Source organism: Spodoptera frugiperda, chromosome 30, assembly GCF_023101765.2.
Source record: "Spodoptera frugiperda isolate SF20-4 chromosome 30, AGI-APGP_CSIRO_Sfru_2.0, whole genome shotgun sequence".
NCBI lineage: Eukaryota > Metazoa > Arthropoda > Insecta > Lepidoptera > Noctuidae > Spodoptera > Spodoptera frugiperda.
Genome location: NC_064241.1, coordinates 2651683 through 2672066, shown reverse-complemented (window position 1 = coordinate 2672066; position 20384 = coordinate 2651683). Strand labels below are relative to the sequence as shown.

Sequence of the window (20384 nt, the reverse complement as noted above, 5' to 3'; positions counted from 1 at the left end):
TGGAAAACATTTCGTTATCAGCTTTGAATTGGAAACAACGTTTAGAAACATTGCGCTTAATTCATTGTATGAAAGGTTAATTTTACTAATTATCTATTCAAATTATGTAAAGATAAACATCAAAATTCCATATTTTTACAATAACTATCATGAGACATACTAAAAATCACGGTTTACTCACGGAAATGAATGGAGAAAAGCTCTTCTAGTTTCGAATCACAAAGGGTCCGCGCTGGTGACTCGAAACTAGTAGACCTTTTTTTCATTAATTTACGTGAGTAAACCGTGATCTTTAGTTACCCCCAAACTCCTACACTCCAAATAACTATGTATTAATTCCATTCCACTCTATATAAATATGTATTATATTTTACATAAATGAATATTTTGCAAAGTTCTTCTATCAAACTGAAATTTGAAGTAAATTAATTCGCCAGTCATTAGTTATCTTATGAATTAAATACTATGTTATATGCATAAATGAGTAGGTTTGTTATCACAGTGTCTCAACTTAATATGCTTATTAGGTTACATAGAAGAACCTAGGAATTTCTAGAAATACTACATACATTGACTATCTCATTATTCAAGTGCTCTTGCCTAAGCAAGAAGCTACAGGTTCAGTTGCCGAGTCGGATAGAGTATAATTATTAAGTTTTTTTTAAGCTATTTAGAAAAAATATGTAATAGAACATAGTGTTCACCCCCTGTTACGATTATTTTAAAATTGAACACCCCTGCTAAAAGTTTAGTTTAAACATTCTCTCAAAAACATTAACTTATTTGTCACAGTCAAGTCAAGTTATAAGGTCAAATACCCATTCAGTTTTACTGTCCCTATCTCAGGCCCGGTACATGGCAATAGACCTCCCATTTCCTCGGGAGGTCCTATTCATTCCCCGAACTTACTACAGTCCTACACGACATCAAAGGAGGCTTTATTTTTATGTCTAAGTGAGACATGACTTTATGTTGGTAGATATAAAATTATATGGGGCTGCTTTGAAGGAGAAATCTAGAAAAATAGAGCAGTAATGTTGTTAATTGTGTAAAGTTTGTGTGTATGTATGTTTGTTACTCAAAACGGCTGGAACAGGGAAGATTATTGTCTGGAATAATAGATACCTAAGCTACCACCGCGCAGCGTGTAGCGGGTTTGACTCCCGCACGGAGCAACTCTTGTGTAATCCATAAATTGTTTCGTGTCTGGGTGCCATGTGTATGTGAACGTGTTTGTTTATAAACGCACCCAGTACACAGGAGAAAATCCTAATGAAAAGCAACGTTTTGTATAAGAATAAAATAATTACGTGCACCTCTATCTATACTACCACATCAGTGATTAAAAACAAAATATTTCATAATTGCACGAGGTTAATAGAAAATGAACAACAAATTCAACCCTAATAAATTAGTTCATTCAAACAATCATTTCCTTCGCTAAGAGACATTAAAAAACCAAATTCATTAAGAACTTTAACTGCAAGCTTCGTTGGACTTCAAAGCAAATTGAACTCCTAGACTATTTTTATAAAGTGTATTATTGATCTCTCTTAAAAGTTCTCGCTTTTAAAAGTTTTATTTAAAAATCGACTTTGATTGAAAACTAAACTCTATAGTTTTTACTTTATATTGCACCTATTAAACAAATCATTACAAAGTTTTTAAAGTTTCCAGGCGATTGTCCATGAATTACTTTTTGTTTTTATGGAATAAGAGGCAAACGTGCAGACGGATCATCTGATGGTAATTAAGCAATCGCCGGCCGCCAATGGACGTCCAAAACACCAGAGGTAACAAGTGCATTACCGGACTTTTGGGGGTTAGAAATTTAAGGATTGTTGGGGAATCGGGAATTGGGTGATTGGGCCACCGGAAACCTCGGTCACACAACTAAACACAACAGGTTTGCAAGAATCTCCTCACTTGTCAGCAGGTTGGAGATTGCTTGAAATAATTTTGAAGTAGGTAACGGTTATCGATAAAGAATAAAAAATAAAAATATAGATCATTGTCGGTGGATATTAATCCCTCTATTTGATGAAGGTTATATTTATCAGAAACCACTGTTGTCATGCTCTATCAAATGTGTTGTCCCATAGTAGGCTCTAACGATATCAGCGGAAAGGATAGGGATGGTCACAAAATTAAATGTCACCAATTCAATCAGCACCACAAAACAACACTGAAGTAAAAAAAAAATTCAGTACTACAGATCAATGAAAATAAAAATTCAAGGCCCCATTCATTCATTCTTTCAATCTAACAAGGCATAAACAACATTTACGAGTAAAAGGTTAAGCAAGTAACAACATTACTTCAAGTATACGCTCTCAAAATAAAAGGATTTGAAGGAAAATGTTCCCTAAGTAGTACCAATTTAGTGACCCAAATCGCTTGGACCCTCACTTAGTTTACTTTGAAACACACGTAGATATAAGCGACACACTTCATGTAAAGGTTTTGCACATTTCTAGGTCACTGAAACTTAGGTAAGATGAGAAAATATTAACATATATTTTTCTTTTAAAGTTTTCTTAAAGGCTTTCCGTGTTTTAGTACTTGGAATTCCTTTCACTTTCCTCGCCTTTACAGAACAGAAGAAAACTAAAAAATAGCAAAGTAACAGCCTCCTTAGACAATACGTTGGTATTAAGGTGGAAAACGTTAGTCGAATTTTCAGATGAATAGAAAAGTGAATGTATGGGATTGACAGACGTATCCTATACATTCACTTTTCTATTACATACATTCAACTAATTTTATCAAGCTTACTCATTCATATAACACACAGAACGTCACGACTTTTTATTCCCGAAGGGGTAAGGCAGAGGTGCACATTACGGCACGTATATACACGGCCGCTACACCCACTTTTCACCATGTGTTATAAGTCCCATGTAATAGGGGGTGAGCCTATTGTCAAAAACTGTCATTGAAAAAAAAATGCCAGTAATACTTTGTCCGACCCGGGAATCGAACCCGAGACCACCCCGTCCGATAGTCGCACTTGCGACCACTGGACCAACGAGGCAGTCTCATTCATACAACATGCATTTAAATTATATTTTGTCTATTGAAGCACTTATATCATACATCCTTTAACAATTGAACAAACAAGATCTTCACATAAATATATCACAAAACAAAAGCTACATTTATAACCGACCAGTACGAGTAACAATATTATCCCGTCAATTTCCCATTATATATCAATAATCATCATTCTATCCACCATATGAACGTTTTCATCTAACATCCTAGCTCTCGATACTTCAGTTGCTCCCCGGCTTTCAAAGAGAGAGGGCGTCTCGCTCGCATCGCGGTCACCTTACGTAGCGGCAAAGTTTGGTAGCCAATATGGTTTCGAAATAGTAAACTAGTGTTCGTGGTTTCAGTTTGTGTAATGTGATTTATTTTTGGATTTTATACAGTGCAATCAATGCCTGGTAAGAAATGCTTTAGTTTATTTAAAAAATATATTTTATGGTGTATAATATAATGTATTAATTTTTCTTCAAAGATAAAATACAAGAAACATAAGTATGGGTACTTGAATTAAACAAAATATACCTATCTGGGGGTCATTCATCTTGAATTAAGTTTAGTCTCAACAAGCTGGTCTAAGTGTCCAGACAGATGTACCCACCCCTATAGGGGCGGTAATCAGCGGTAACAATTGTAACTCAGGTTTTCGATATCGAACAAACAAGAAAAAAGAAGCCTATTTACATTTTTAGGCTACATATATTTTTGCTGACTCGTTGGTCAAGTGGTCGCAAGTGCCACTGCCGAACAAGAGGTTCGATTCCAGGGTCGGGCAAAGTACTACTGGGCTTATTTCGGATTTTCGAAAATTTCTCGGTGGTAGCACGGAGTCTGGAATTGTGTCCAGTATATGGCAATAGGCTCACCCCCTATTACATGGGACTTATAACAGAAATTGTGAAAATTGGGTGTACATTGTATAGCGACATTACGTGCCGTAATGTGCACCTCTGCCTACCCCTTCGAGGATAAAAGGCGTGACGTTGTGTGTGTGTGTGTGTGTGTGTTATATTTTTTCTATAATAATATTTTACTCTAAAATCTTTAGAGTATCATTGTAGAAAAGGAAAGGCAATGATGTTTTTTTGTAGTTAGTACACGTACTTAATTTTGGAAGAGGATCTATTGACCCGGACAACAAAGCCAAGACTGCGGGAACCAGAGTTATATAGTATTAAGTCTACGTTATGTGTTATCAAAGGTAAACAACTCTGTGGAATAAGTGATACCTAAACCAATTATTACCAATAGGCTTTCCTAAAAGCTTAGGCACGTAACGTGAAAGTCATTATAAAATATGTCCTGCTACAAAATTATCTTATTTCTTATCTTTCGAACCTAATACCATTTAGGGCTGATTTTTCCAATGCCAGAAAAAAAAATATCGGAGGAATAATTTCGAAAATTTGGCAATCCTTCCTACTATAAACTGTCAAATGTCAATTTTATTCTACAAATAAGAATTATGTATTGATTCAAAAATCAGCCCTTAGTACAAAATACCGCTTAGGTTTAGACGACGAATGAATGTCAGCTCCGGAAATTGGTAGCACCAAGCTATAGCCGGCCACTGCATTGGAAACTCGTTAAAAATGTACGATCTCTCTGAACTGCGATCTGTTGTGCAGATTGAACTATTGGAACTTAGTCTCAAAATAGAACAATTCCGTTTAGGAGCATTGATAAATTGCTGGAATTTTTCAAAATACTTCAAAATGGAAAAGAAACGAAACCTAATGATCCATAGTAAAACTGTGTAGCCATACAAATCAAACCTTAACAAAACTTTAACATGTCTTTATTTATTAAGATATAATAATAATTATGTATTTATAAATAAAAGTGATGCAAACACCTTTTATTGTACAATCTACATAAATTACACATACGTGTTTATGTTCGTTGAAGCATTAATTGAACTTGAGAATAAATTGTATTAAAATATATTTTTTATTATAAGATGGTATTATCCTCTCTTATACATATGTTGCTGTGCTACTTACTATAACACACTTAAATATCATTCCCTGCTGAATTAACTAAAAAAACTGTTTCATAAATGTTTCTTGGGTTTCTACCGTTCGCGTCAAATAACTTCAAACTTATACCAAAAGACATTGGACGATTCGATAAAGTGAAGTCATAGTTGATCACCACTAAATGTTCCACTGTACAGTTTGGATGTTCCTGGATATAATCACTTATGAAGTACTCCAAAGTCGGCCACGCTCCTAAGTTTTGTTTCAACCCAACCCATAAAGGTATGATGTTGTGAGGTTCTTCAGTGCCACCCAAAGCTCGTGGAACAATATAACCTTGAACATCTAAACCTGGTCTAGGATTCTGATTTCTATAGTTGACAATAGCAGAATTTGTAAATGGTGATTTTTCTTTACGACGTGTGAAGTTACTGTACCTCGCCCTGACGACCATTGGCAAAATGATTTGGGGTTGATCGAATGGGGTGGGAACGATCCGAACAGTGTACTGTAGTATCGGCTCTTCGCGCAGCTGAGGTAACGTTTCTGTGGTGTATATGGCTTCCAGCGTCTTAGCCATTTGTTCGACAACATTTTGACCGCTGAAAATTGATTCCATTTTGAGAATAACATTATCATCTACGTCGATGTAATCACCTGGTCTTCTGTAAGCTGATTGTTTTAATCGTCCATCATCATCTAATGGATACTTGAATTTTTTAGCATACCAATGAAAACTTTTTACAATTTCCGTACCGTCTGGTGAGGGATAACATTTGACCCATTGTTTCCTTGTGTCATAGCACATGTAGTTGTTCGTTGACCAGATAACCACATCTTGTTGCGCATCGTGTGCCAGCTTCAGTAGGATTGTCCGATACATAAACAAGTTTAGACGCGTCACAGCGGACATGTGTCATCTGCACCATGCGACGCGGTAATAATATAAGAAAAAATTAATTGTATTTACAATTATAATTCAGATCGATTCAGTGATTAGCTACACGTACATCTATATCGCAAAAACATTTGTCGTGTTTGCCGTTAGATATTTCATTCATAAAGAGTTGTGAGTAATGTCTGACGAGAACAGTGATGACGGTGATAAAAGTGACTCGGAGATAATTAAAGACTGTGAGCAAGAATTGCAGCGAATGCAAGAATCACAAGAATTTAATTGGAGTGCGGCTGAGGGTAGTAAAGAAATAAATAATAATCAAAATTCGAGAGGCATGAAAAGACTGCGAGACATTAGTGAAGGAAGTAGTGAAGAAGGTTTTATTACAGTTACAAGGAATAGAAAACTGAAGAGATTGATAAGAAGCGATTCCTTGTCAGATAATAAATCGGTAGAAAGTATGGAACAAGAGGGCAGTTGTGAAAAAATTGAGGTATGTTTAACATCCGCGGAAGTATTACCTAAGCAAATGGCCTTAGCGAAGATGCTTAGAAACGAAAACATCCTTAACATTATGAAGATTCACTACAAAAATCCGTACAAGATATTTATTCAATTCAGTGATAAAGTACAGGCCGAAAATCTTATTAAATGCGAAAAGCTGGCACAGTTAGGAGTGCGAGCTCAATTAACTAGTGAACTTACTTTATCATATGGAATTGTAAAAGGGGTAGATTTAGAAACCTCTGAAAAAGAATTATTAGATTCTTTGACTAGTTCATTTAAAATTACGTCAGTTAAAAGACTCAAACGCATGGATCCTGATGGAAATTGGGTCAATAGTGAAACTGTTAGAATATGCTTTAACAGTCGTTCACGTCCTTCTTTTGTATTTGCATACGGCTGCAGATTCCCAGTAGAACGATATATATTTCCTGTGAATCAATGCTCCAACTGTTGGAAGTTTGGCCACATTAAAAGGTTTTGTCCTAGTAAAAGTATCGTATGCCCTAAATGTGGTAATCATCATATGAATTGCGAAACCATTACTTTTTCATGCCCTAACTGTAAAGGTCCTCATATGGCCCTGGATAAATCCTGTAAGGTGTACTTGAAAGAAAAAGAAATCCGGTCAATCATGGGTGACAAAGATTTATCTTATAAGGAGGCATATGAGGTTTTCCTCAGCTTGGCGAAGGAAAAGCACGAGAATCCTGAAACAGCTAACACAATATCTCAAAAGGAGTATCCAAAAACTGTTGACAACTGTGAGTATGCAAATAGACAGTCGCATATCAATACTTATGCCGATGTGGTAAGAGAGTCAACGTCTTCGAATAGAAAAAGTAGTCAGGTGAAAGAAACAGAACATGACAAGTCTATCAGGCGTAAAAACGGAAATACTGCAGGTAAGAAAAATAGTAAACAACACACAGATCCTGATTTTTCTATCATGGAAATTGAAAATGAAATTACAGATAGACCGCAGAGGTTAGGTGAAGAGGTGTCAGAGAAAAAGGAAAAAAAGAAAAAGAAAGTACAATATCTTATGCAAAAAATTGAAGAAATAGTAGTTTGCGAGAACAAAACTTTTCTGGAAAAAATCATTTTAGTGTTTAAATTTATTTATGAAGAGTGTAAATCATATTTTGTGAACATGTTTTGTGGGGGTGGAGTATTACAGACAATTTTTAAATTTTTAGATGGATAGAAGTAGTAAAAGAAATTCGATTAACATATGCCAGTGGAATGCACAAAGCTTAAAGCCGAAGCTTAGTAGTTTCGACGCTTTATTAGTTCAAGAGAAAATACATATAGCTATTGTGAGTGAAACCTGGTTAGACTCGGATTCTGACTTGTATATCAATAACTACAATATATATAGGCGAGACAGAGACGATTCATATGGTGGAGTAGCAATGTTTGTCCATAAGACATTACAATCTAAAGCACTTACGCTGAACGTAAGCAACCCAGACATTGAGGCAGTTCATGTAAATAATTGTAATCACCTGGATAATATTATGGCTGTTTACTGTTCACCCTTAATTCGTACTCAACAATCTGATTGGGACAATTTATTTTCCATTTCTTCTAGGAAAACATTAATCGCCGGTGATTTTAATGCGCACCATAGTAATTGGTCATACAAAACGGATCAAAGAGGGAATCAGCTATTAGACTCGTCTTTTGATTGCGGGTTTACTTACTTAAATAATGGTGATGCTACCAGAGTCAAGCTAGTTGGCGGAGTCGTACAAAGAACTTCACCCGATATAACCTTTGTTTCTAATGATTTGATAATAAAATCCAAGTGGCAAGTTTTCAACGAGAATTTGGGGAGCGATCACCTTATTCTAAAGATATTATTTAATTTTGAACAACAGTTTCCGCTCATAGAACATCGTAACTTTAAGATGGCCAATTGGAAAGGGTATACTGACGATCTTCAGAAGTATTTCTCTAATTATGATTTTGCCATGGATAATGTCCAATATATGTATGACTATTTAGAAAAACACATTAATATCTCAGCTAATAAACATATTCCTAAAATTAAAATATGTAATAAACCAGCAAGCACTTTTAGGCCAAAGAAATATTGGAAGCCCGAATTATCTGAGGCAGTGGCCTTGAGGAGGTTAGCACTTAAAAAATTCAGACAAAACCCTACTCCCGACAACTTAAGAATATTAGAAAATAACACTGAAAAAGCGCGATTATTAATTACACAAGCTCGTTCACAAGATTACAGGAATTTTTGTTCAAGTATTGATGAATGTAAGTCTGCATCGGATATGTGGGGCAAAATGAAATGGCAAAAAAATCATCGTAAACCTACATTCTATGTGCCTGTAGATAAAAGCGAAAACTTATTGCATAGTCTGACACCAGATATGGCTTCGGACAGGCGTCATGAAATTTTATCCATAAACAGTCCATTGGAAATACCATTTGAAATGTCAGAGTTAGTCAAATGCTTAAAAAGGAAGGACACTGCTCCTGGTGATGATGGTATCACTTACTCCATGTTATATAATTTTCCAGAGAACGGCAAGGTTTTTCTTTTGTATTTATTCAATAGTATTTTTACATCTGGTATAATACCAGAGCAATGGCGAACCATTCGGATTATTCCTATACCGAAGGCTTCAAGCCATCCTAGCGCCGATATGAAGTTAAGGCCAATATCTTTGATGTCATGTCTGTGTAAAATCTTTCATAATATGTTGCTGAAAAGAATGGAATGGCACCTAGAAAGAAACTTGATTTTGTCAGAAAATACGACAGGATTCCGTAGAGGTCAGTCATGTTTGGACAATTTATCCAGAATCATAACTCACATTCAGGTAGGATTCTCAAATAAAATGTCCACGGTAGCTTGTTTTTTAGACGTGGAAAATGCATATAATAACGTTCTTATAGAGAAAGTTATCAAGAAGTTAGACCTATTGAATTTTGGATATCGTATTTGCAATTACATATCGTCATTTCTAAGTGCGCGGTGTTTAACAATAAAGGACAGAGTTACTGGTAAGGTTATTGCATCTCGTTGGACTAGCATGGGCTTGGCCCAGGGAGATCCACTTTCACCATTGTTGTTTAATGTGGCAACATATGACATATGTAAGGATAATGAGGAGTTAGGAATTATGGTATCCCAATACGCAGATGATTTTGCCTTCTATATGAGCCATAAAAATCTAAACAATTGTAAAATAAACTTACAAACTATGTTAAATTCTGTCGTAAATAAATTAAAATCTATTGGACTTGAGATATCTTCAAATAAATCTAAAGTGTGTATATTTAGCCGAAAGCGCAGTGAACAAAACATTAATGTGGAAATAAATAGTAACACTGTCCCGTGTGTTGATAATATTAAATACTTAGGAATGTGGTTAGATAAGTCCCTACTTTGGAGTAAACACATAAACGAAACCGCTCAGAAAACGTTACGGAATTTGAATCTACTAAAAATTTTAACAGGACCCTCCTGGGGTGTTCACCCTAAACACTTGCGTAACCTGTATATAGCTTTATTAAGAAGTAGGATTGATTACGGCTCGTTTTTATACGACACTAGCGCAAAGTCTCATCTATACAAGCTAGACCTAATTCAAAATCAGGCACTCAGAATTATTGGCGGCTATATCAGGAGTACTCCTATACATGTCATGGAAGCTGAGTTAGCTATACCCCCTCTACACAATAGAAGATTATATCTTGCGTTTAAATATTATATTAAATGTATGTCTTGGACAAACATTGCTATAAATAAATTTAAAAAAGACTTAACTTTCTTGGAACAGAGTCGTTACTGGCGCAATAAAAAAACCGCTGCTTTGTGTAGTATATACTGAATGCACAGCCTTTGATATTTACTCCTCATACCCACTTGACATGTTCTCATTAGATATATGGACTGCATACATAGATGAAAAGGAAATTATTCACTGTAATTTAAATTGTGTAAAAGAGAGTAAGAAAAATGTAAACATTTCAGTGACCTACTCAGAGATTGTCCAGGAACTAAATGAAAAGTACGAGGGATGGCATAGAGTTTTTACTGATGGGTCTAAAAGTGTTAATGGGCAAGGAGCTGCATACTATAATGCTAGCCAGAAAGAATCGTCTATGTTCAAAATTGATAATGTTAATGCATCGATAATGACATTGGAACTCATTGCAATTTTAGAAGCAATTAAAAGTATACGTAATTTCCAGTGTAATAAAATGGTTATACTTACCGATAGTAAAAGTGCTTTACAACATATTGCTCGTTGCGCCTCTGCGTCCAGAGGTGCATCACTAGCATATGCAATATTAAACCAAACATACAGTTTCAAAAGTCGAGGTCAGGTTATTAGATTGCAATGGGTTCCATCTCATGTCGGATTAATTGGTAACGAGGAGGCGGATAGGTTAGCCAAATTAGCAATAACGGATGGTGATCAATATTATTTAAAGTTATTTTACCCGGAGTATCTTACTGTAGCTAAAAACAAATGTTATAACACATTCAAAGAATATTTTGATGAGAGGAGTAAAGAGAAAGGTATCTGGTTTAAAACGATACAGTGTCAGCCTGCTCGAATACCATGGTTTATGAATTATAAAATAAGTAGAAATATTATAACTATAGCAAATAGGTTACGTTCAGGTCACTATCCCTCCAAGAAATTTGCATACTTAATGAGAAAGGTAGATTCCCCTAATTGTGATGTGTGTAGTGTACTTGATGATGTATATCATATATTAATAGAATGTGATAAATATAAAAGTGACAGGGAATCACTGGTGCGCGAATTTAATTTGAATATGATGGATGTTGGGCCTCTTTTAAAGATTTTAGCAAATCCTGTTTCGTCTGCTGCCATCAACTTATTTAAGGTGTTCACGCGTCAGTGATATTCTGATACTTATGCCCTAGTTTATAAGGTATGTATTATTGTATGTATTTCTTACTTATGAATTAACGGGGCTGGCATGTTCTTAGAATAAAAGCCCCTTAAATAAAAGATTAAAAAAAAAAAAAAAAAAGACGCGTCACAGCTTTCTTTAGATTCAGGATAGATGTCACACTGTCCTTTGTTCGTGCAACCCTCCAAACAGTGATAGTATTCGTATTTGGTCGAAGCGGGAATTCTTCTCGTCACATTCCGCGGTATTTCCTTACTGCATTTGCTCCAATGGTTTCCAGTGACACACCATGTGTATGGGTATCCGAAATTGTTGCAATCACTCATACATAATTTCGTTTGACCGTGGTAGTACTTCGTGTAATGTCGTACCAAGAAGTCGTTACTTATATTACAAACTTTGCCTTCATCCCTTTTCTTGGTTCCTAAGCGGCACACATCCTTCGAAAACCCGTAACAAGTGCCCATGCAGGGTTCTTTGTCGCCACTTCTGTTCAGAGCAGACGCCGCAAACAATCCGATAGAATATTTCTGTGGGTCATATCTATAACCACTCGATGATTGTAACAGTATAAGGAGCCACGATGAAATAAGATGTATTTTCGCGCCCATGTTTATACACAAGGGAACTGGACTAAAGCTGTCACGATACTGTTTCCTTGATAACTGCGGCCCGGGTCATGAGACAGGTCCAGTACATAAAAAATAAACAAGCACGTCATACTGATAAGGACTGCACGGCTGACGAGTGACTGGACGAACGACTCTAAGAATAGTATATCTTCTTCTGAATTACTTAAAAAATATTGTATATGTACAGACTACAGTTTCGATCAGAGAATTGAACAAAATTCGAGTAAACATTTAAAAGATACAGAACATATTTTAAACTGTAACAATATCTGTGTTGCATTTATAAGCTCAAGCTCCTCTGTCAATCCCTCAAGGATTAAAGACTTGATATTAGTGAGATTCGATCTACATTCAGTTTGAGGAAAATACTTAATACAATATGTTTGTTGTCGTATGGGTGAATACCTCGGCCTTTGACTTATGATAAGAAATTTGATTGTAAATGAGAGATTAATATATCATTTACTGGAATACCCAAACTTAACCTGAGATAAAACTATCTATTCTTAAATATTATATTATGTATAAACAAAATATAACAACATAACACAATAAAAGAGATAACATAGAGCTACAGGTAGTCATAGTGATGCAAGTATAATAAGCCCGCTACTCCAATGCGATTTCACTTGCTAGTCTATCCCTATTGATTACAGCGTGATGTTTGAAGCCTTCCTGAATAAATCCACCGTGATTTTTTTTAGTTGTATAACAACGCCATCATGCGCATCCGACTCCAGGAAGAGACTACGAGGCCAATCCAGTTGCGGAAGGGCGTGAGACAGGGAGACGTTATATCTCCAAAACTGTTCACGAACGCACTGGAGGACGTTTTTAAGCTCTTGGACTGGAGCGGACGCGGCATCAACATTAATGGCGAATACATCACTCATCTCCGTTTCGCCGATGACATAGTCGTAATGGCAGAGTCGCTGGAAGACCTGAACACCATGCTCAGCGACCTCAATACCGTTTCCCAACAGGTGGGTCTTAAAATGAACATGGACAAGACGAAAATCATGTCAAATGTCCATGTTGCACCTATACCTGTTATCGTTGGGAACGATATACTCGAAGTTGTAGACCACTATACATACCTGGGTCAGATCATCCAGCTAGGTAGGTCCAACTTCGAGAAAGAGGTCGCCCGAAGAATCCAACTCGGATGGGCAGCGTTTGGGAAGTTACATGAAGTCTTCTCGTCAAAAATCCCGCAGTGTCTGAAGACCAGGATGTACAACCAGTGTGTGTTGCCAGTGATGACGTACGGTACCGAGACATGGTCCCTAACTGCTGGCCTTTTAGAAAGGCTCAGAGTCGCCCAGCGCGCGATGGAGAGAGCTATGCTCGGAGTATCTTTGCGCGACAAAATCCGAAATATGGAAATTCTGAAAATATGCAGGCTGAAGTGGCAATGGGCAGGCCACGTCGCTCGGAGGACTGATGGCCGCTGGGCCAGGAAGGTGACTGAGTGGCGACCGCGGACCGGAAGACGCAGCGTGGGCAGACCTCCCACTAGGTGGACCGACGACATCGTCAGAGTGGCGGGGAGCCAGTGGATGCAGGTGGCGACTTGTCGTTCTACGTGGAGGACCAAGGGGGAGGCCTTTGTTCAGCAGTGGACGTCTCTCGGCTGATGATGATGATGACTCAAGGTTACCACTTGTCTCTGAGAGGCTGGATGATGACACAGTAACGGGACTCCTTTCAAGTGTGAAGATAAACATTGTTTTGCTATATTACGTACTTTATATGTATGTAAATGTGTAAGGAAAAATATTTTCAGTTTGACCATCTGTATAGTTACAAAAAATACAAATACAAAAAAGTTTATTGTGTAAATAAAGAAATACATTACAAACGTGTTTGGAGCCCCCATTTAAGCAAACAATGCCTGTATTAGGAGACTCCGCTCTTTTTACATCATTGTCGTACACATAATACTAACACAGTTAATATTATAGTGTACTGAGACCGTTCCAGTTCTATCCTTCTTTCTTTGAATTGCTTTCTCTAAGTCATTTGGTATGCATGTAAAAGGATGTGAGACTTAAACATTAATTTACGAAAGATACTTTTCGTGAGACATACTAAAGTTATTTTTTATGTTTTTCATTTCGACTAGTTTCAAGCCATGCTAGAGGCTCATTCATGAGCGTCACATACGACACATGACGCGGCGACTGTTGTGCATTGTAAAACTAACTGTATACTTATAACTAATACTACTACTACTACTACATACAGGGTGTCCCTGAAATCGACGTCCAACGGGCACTAGATGATCGGCAAGGTTCCAACTGTTATCAAAAAAATATAAAAAAAATTCTAAGTCCTACAGTTTTTAAATTACAGTGACTTATGTGTTATCCACGAAAAAGTACACCCTGTGCCAGTCTTTTGACTCTTGTTACTACAAATCTTTATTTTTTCGTCTGCAGTCTTCCTTACATTATCCTGAATAGTGCTCTAGTAATATGGAATCATAAATTCTTAGCCAACTGCTTTAGATTGGAAAACATTGTTAGTTTTAGAGGAACCAAATACTCTGAATAAAATTTTCACCTTACTTTAAGTGACTGTACTGAATAAATTATGTATAGCGCTAGTAGTGGCAAATTTCACTAAAGTTGGCGCATTTAATAAGGATTATAAAATGGTATAGCACTTTGCAAATTATTTCTTAAATTCGACACAAAAAAAGATTTTTCAACGAAACTCCGTTTCGATGAATTTATTTGAACTTACTAATATTTCTTCTAGTGTACTCAAATCATACGTTACAACCTCGTATGCACTAGACAACACTTTGCACGCGATTTGTTATCATAATGTTGAAAATCAGCGAGGATCTCTTGTCAAACAACATTGTCTGTCTACTCATGATTTCGCTTGCAGCTTTCGTCGGCAATATTATCGCTAGACGAACTGGTGTTGTGCATCTCGAGCCATCGTACCCAGACTTCGGCATTTTAGCTGAGCACTAGCTTTTTTGCGCCGTGTTGATTATTTATTTTTTAAATAATTTTTTGCTTTACCTGCAATTCCTTGTAACAGGTGCAAATAACTCTTTCTCGACAAACTAAAGAATATTTGATGCTTCATCCCGCATTTGATCACAAGGCATGAACACGTTCCTTAATCGGAGGATTCACCCATTTCTTTTTTTTTTTTTGATGGTGATATGACGAGTAATTGTGCGTAAGGGCTCATGTACACCATACCACTACCGCGTCGATATGCTGTGTACATGAATCTGCCGCGTCCGTTCCTTTTGATTTTACTACACATTTGATATTGTGTTTGATGCACTTTGAACATCATATTGCATTCATTTAATATTATTTAGTGAAACATGATATACAACATCAGTTCCTCTAGTAAGTCTAGTAATATTGCCGACGAAAGCTGCAAGCGAAATCATGAGTAGACAGACAATGTTGTTTGACAAGAGATCCTCGCTAATTTTCAACATGATGATAACAAATCGCCTGCAAAGTGTTGTCTAGTGCATACGAGGTTGTAACGTATGATTTGAGTACACTAGAAGAAATATTAGTAAGGTCAAATAAATTCATCGAAACGGAGTTTCGTTGAAAAATCTTTTTTTGTGTCGAATTTAAGAAATAATTTGCAAAGTGCTATACCATTTTATAATCCTTATTAAATGCGCCAACTTTGGTGAAATTTGCCATTACTAGCGCAATACATAATTTATTCAGTACAGTCACTTAAAGTAAGGTGAAAATTTTATTCAGAGTATTTGGTTCCTCTAAAACTAACAATGTTTTCCAATCTAAAGCAGTTGGCTAAGAATTTATGATTCCATATTACTGAAACACTATTCAGGATAATGTAAGGAAGACTGCAGACAAAAAAATAAAGATTTGTAGCAACAAGAGTCAAAAGACTGGCACAGGGTGTACTTTTTCGTGGATAACACATAAGTCTCTGTAATTTAAAAACTGTAGGACTTAGATTTTTTTTTATATTTTTCTGATAACATTTGGAACCTTGCCGATCATCTGGTGCCTGTTGGACGTCGACTTCAGGGACACCCTGTATAACTAATAAGCAGAAATCATGATATATATTCAGTTCTAACAAGACAAAGAATAACAATATTACAAGATTACAAGGACTACAAGAAAATCTCATAACCTCTATACAAATTGAAAACAAGAAAACGTTGCCAATTAACTTTTCAAAGAAACAAAATGGAAGAGTCAAGTAAAGCCGGCGTGCACAGCTAGTTAAGGCCGGTAAGTTAATAAGAAAGCCATTTCCCAATGTCGAGACGTCTGGTCCAACGCATTGGAAAACCTTCGATTAAAAATCTTTGTGTATTTAATTCTCCAGTGACCTACGGTAACGTTGACCTTGAACTTTGTTTTTAGGGTAGTAAGGTTGTTTTTTGTTGTTTAACATAACATAATAGATGCTGTTTAAAGGTTAGAAGAAGCACAATATTTATTTAACGACCGCTTCTCTTTTTTCATTTGTGTTATACATACACATATTAAGTCAAGTACAGGGTACATTTTAGATTGAGATAAAAATTTTAAAGCCCATTTATAATAAAAGGGTAGACGACTTATTTTTATTTTAATATCCGTCTTGTAGATTATTTTAAAATATTACACACGTATTTTGTATTTTCTTACGGAAATGAATACTTTCGAAGATATAACGATTTGAAATATCGCGTGACGTCACTTCTAGAGACATTTTATAAGTAGAAATGGCGTATTTGCTACCACTACTAAAATTTGATTAATTCTATCTAAGTATTGTTATTTTATATGACGAAATAAAAAAATACATGTGTAATATTTTTTTCATTACCTAACTGACGGACTAATTAGATTTTTCATTTTCATACCCCGTCATCATCCCTATTATATCCGTACTGGGAAGCGAAATCTCCGGAGCTGCGGACTACCTAGAAGGTTTACAGAGGCTCCGGCTCGAAAAGCAGGAGAAGGAACGGGGTGGTTTTTAGGCAGTAAGAGTCTGACACTCCCTCTCGCCTCACTCAAGGCGGGAGAAGTCATTGGATGATTTTCCCCCCTCAACAAAAAAAGATATCCATTTACTCAATAAACCGACTGCCCCGTTGGTCGAGTGGTCGCAAGTGCGACTGCCGAACAAGGGGTCTCGGGTTCGATTCCCGGGTCGGGCAAAGTATTACTGGGCTTTTTTCGGATTTTCGAAAATTTCTCGGTAGTAGCATGGAGTCTGGAATTGTGTCCAGGATATGGCAATAGGCTCACCCCCTATTACATGGGACTTATAACAGAAATGGTGAAAAGTGGGTGTACATTGTATAGCGGCATTACGTGCCGTAATGTGCACCTCTGCCTACCCCTTCGGGGATAAAAAAGGCGTGATGTTATGTATGTATGTCAATAACCGCGCTTGAGGGCACAATGTTAGATTCTCTTAGCATTTCATTGAAATACAAGTAAATTATCATGTCACGATTTTTATTTATTTCTTTGGAGGTTAAAGATGAATGATATTTTTCTATGAATGATCGTCGAAATATTCGCATATCGCTCAGTGTCAAATTGTCAATGATTTTGTAATGCATGTTAAATGGCTAGACTAGACTAGCCTTGTGTTTTGTAAAAGATATAGGTACATAATATTGAAAGAATAGTGTAAAACGTGGTAATAGAAATCGGGCAGAGACCAAAGATTTTTTTTTATAAAGTAAAGCCTTTTATCCCCGAAGGGGTAGGCAGACGTGCACATTATGGTACGTAATGCCACTGTACAATGTACATCCATTATGTTGTAAGTCCCATGTAATAATAATTCGAAAAACGAAAAAAAGTCCAGTAATACGTCGCCCCACCCGGGAATCGAACCCGAGACCCCTAGCCCACTTGCAACCCCTCGGCCACCGAGGCAGTACCGAAGAATTCTTCATAGTACCTACCTTTTCACACCTTTTCTATTTCTACTCGCCTCTCCATTTCTATTCATCCCGTTACATTTATCTGTATGTAATCCGATAAATTACTTATGAAGATAACCATACTCATAGCTATTGAAATATCACGTGTAACCTACATAATTATTACATTAACAACCTTCAAATGGGCCACGGCTGACCAAAGGCCTTTTCTCACACGGAGAAGGTTTGAGCATTTAATCACCACGTTTTTCTTCACTTTTAGTTAGGGATGTCTAAATAATTTTAGCAAATACATATACTGAAGTCTTATACTAAGTAACGTGTAGCGGGTTCGATTCCCACATGGAGCAACTCTTTGTGTGTTCCAGAAATTGTTGTTTCGGGTCTGGGTGTCATATTGTGTATGTGAAATAGTATGCTTGTAAACGCACCCACGACACAGGAGAAAATCCTAGTGTGGGGCAACGTTTTTATTAAGTCGGAAAAAAGCACATTCGTACTTAGCCGTTGGTAGGTTTAGAACCTGCACTCTCATGCATGAGAAGCGTGCGTCCTAACCTCTGGGCCGCCACGATATAATAGGTACCTAACTAAGTATAATCCTATTCAAAAACTTTATCAATAGAGTGAAATTCAAGCTTAATACCTACTTCAACATAGTTTGGCGATAAAGGAATTTGAACACAAATCCTCAATTCGAAGGAGGATCTTGAGTGGTTTGTGGGGGAATCGATTGAAGACTACATTAGGAGGGGAGTTATTTCTTTACTCATCTGAATTGTTGTATTGTATTGTGAAATTATGGAGTTACGTTTTTTTTGAGGGGGGAAAATCATCCAATGACTTGTCCCGCCTTGGGCGAGGCGAGAAGGAGTGTCAGAATCTTACAGACTAAAAACCACCCCGTTCCAACTCCTGCTTTTCGAGCCGGAGCCCCGGTAAACCCGCTAGGTAGTCCGCAACTCGTTTTCTGAGATTCATAGAATATCTCTATAAGTGATACCACTTTACAAGTCCCTTGATGTCTCACTTATCAAGGTGTGACTGTAATTATAAAGCTTTTACATTTTCACCACAAAAGTTGGATGTGCTCTAAACAAAAGAACTAAGCGAGCCTTATTAAAAATTCGAATGAAACCGACAGTCATTTGTGTTTAAATGTAACTTTTATACCCTTATTTACTTGTACATTAGTCGAATAAAGTTTTATTTTATTGACGTCTACTAACTTTTGGGATCGTAAACTCGATGTAAGCTCTAAATAAATAGGTGGAGTACGTACTTTACACAGATATACAGATGTTCCGACTAAATTGCTATACAGAGGGTAAGCGAACACGCCCGAAAAGCTCAATTTTTTTTCTGGTTTTATAATTTTAATCGTTATTGTTTTCGTGTTATCCATGCAACATCAGCCTTCAGTAGTTGATTACAACTATTTATTATATAAAATAAACATTGAATTGCTTAGTTTTTTGAAAATACTACTCGTTTTTCACCATCACCTGTTTGCGGGATTTAGGAGCGTTCCGTTTTCACCCTGTTTATTTATTTGAGAAAAAGTTTTGTTCGATTTCGTTCGTTTCGGAGTTCGTTTTGTTTTGTAGCCACGAAACAGGTGTTGTTTAGTGATAAAATAAGAAAGCAAAATAATATTCAATATAAATCGTGCTCTGATTGGCCTCCTCGAATAGACCAACCAATCAGAGCGCCGAACGCGCTCTCGTTTCGATTACTTAAAACGTAAAGCAAACTCGTACTAAGAGTAACTGCACTTCTCAAAAATACCAACCAGTGTTATGTCGAAATCAATACAAAATGCAGCAACACAATAAAGTTATTTCCAAAGAGTATTTGTTAGAAGATTATCAAGTTATCCGGTCATAAATTAAATTTAAACGTTGACTGTATGTTCTCTGTTCCGTAACACACTATTTTCAGCATCGTTAGTGGGATCAGATGCTCTGATAAATAATGGTGTACACGAGATTCTATTTATCTACGTGATCCTTTGGCTTTGGCTGCAGAAACTATAGAGCTGGTTTGATCTTGGTGCATTAGTCTTGGGTTTTTTGTAATGAAGTTTTTCTACTGTAAGGTTTTAAAGTAAAGTAAAGTGTTGGTGGTTCGGCGTTCGTCAAGGATTAAGGGGGAGGATTTTGGCCAACAGTGGACGTCTTCCAGCTTTTGATAATAATTATGATGATGAAGGTCGAAGTGAACAAAATTATTTCTTATTATGTTATTTATATACGATTTAAAATAGCTTTTAAGTAATTGGAATGATGCCAGCATGAAAATTAAACATTAAAAAAGTTTGTGATTTTGTTAGATAATGGGCTTTCGTTTTAGTTAGTCATTTAATGGTTACATAACTCAGTCGCTAGCAATCGTTTTCGGAACAAAATCGTTACTAAGGAATAGTGTAAGTAATAATTAAATGTCTCTGTGTACAGCTGTTAGTCAGATATTGAATACTT

At 36.5% G+C, this 20384-nt stretch overlaps 1 protein-coding gene and 1 pseudogene across 1 annotated transcript in view; one reads left to right on the top strand and one right to left on the bottom strand.

Moving 5' to 3' along the window:
• Positions 1–3283: 3283 nt before the first annotated feature.
• LOC118270020 (uncharacterized) overlaps positions 3284–20384 on the top strand; it is a 45498-nt gene continuing 28397 nt past the window's right edge. The window contains exon 1 of the mRNA XM_050706751.1: positions 3284–3449. Coding sequence (XP_050562708.1) covers positions 3443–3449 — 7 coding nt within the window. The 5' untranslated portion in view covers positions 3284–3442. The remainder of the gene's footprint in view (positions 3450–20384) is intronic.
• On the bottom strand, positions 4831–12018 carry LOC126912800 (uncharacterized; annotated as a pseudogene).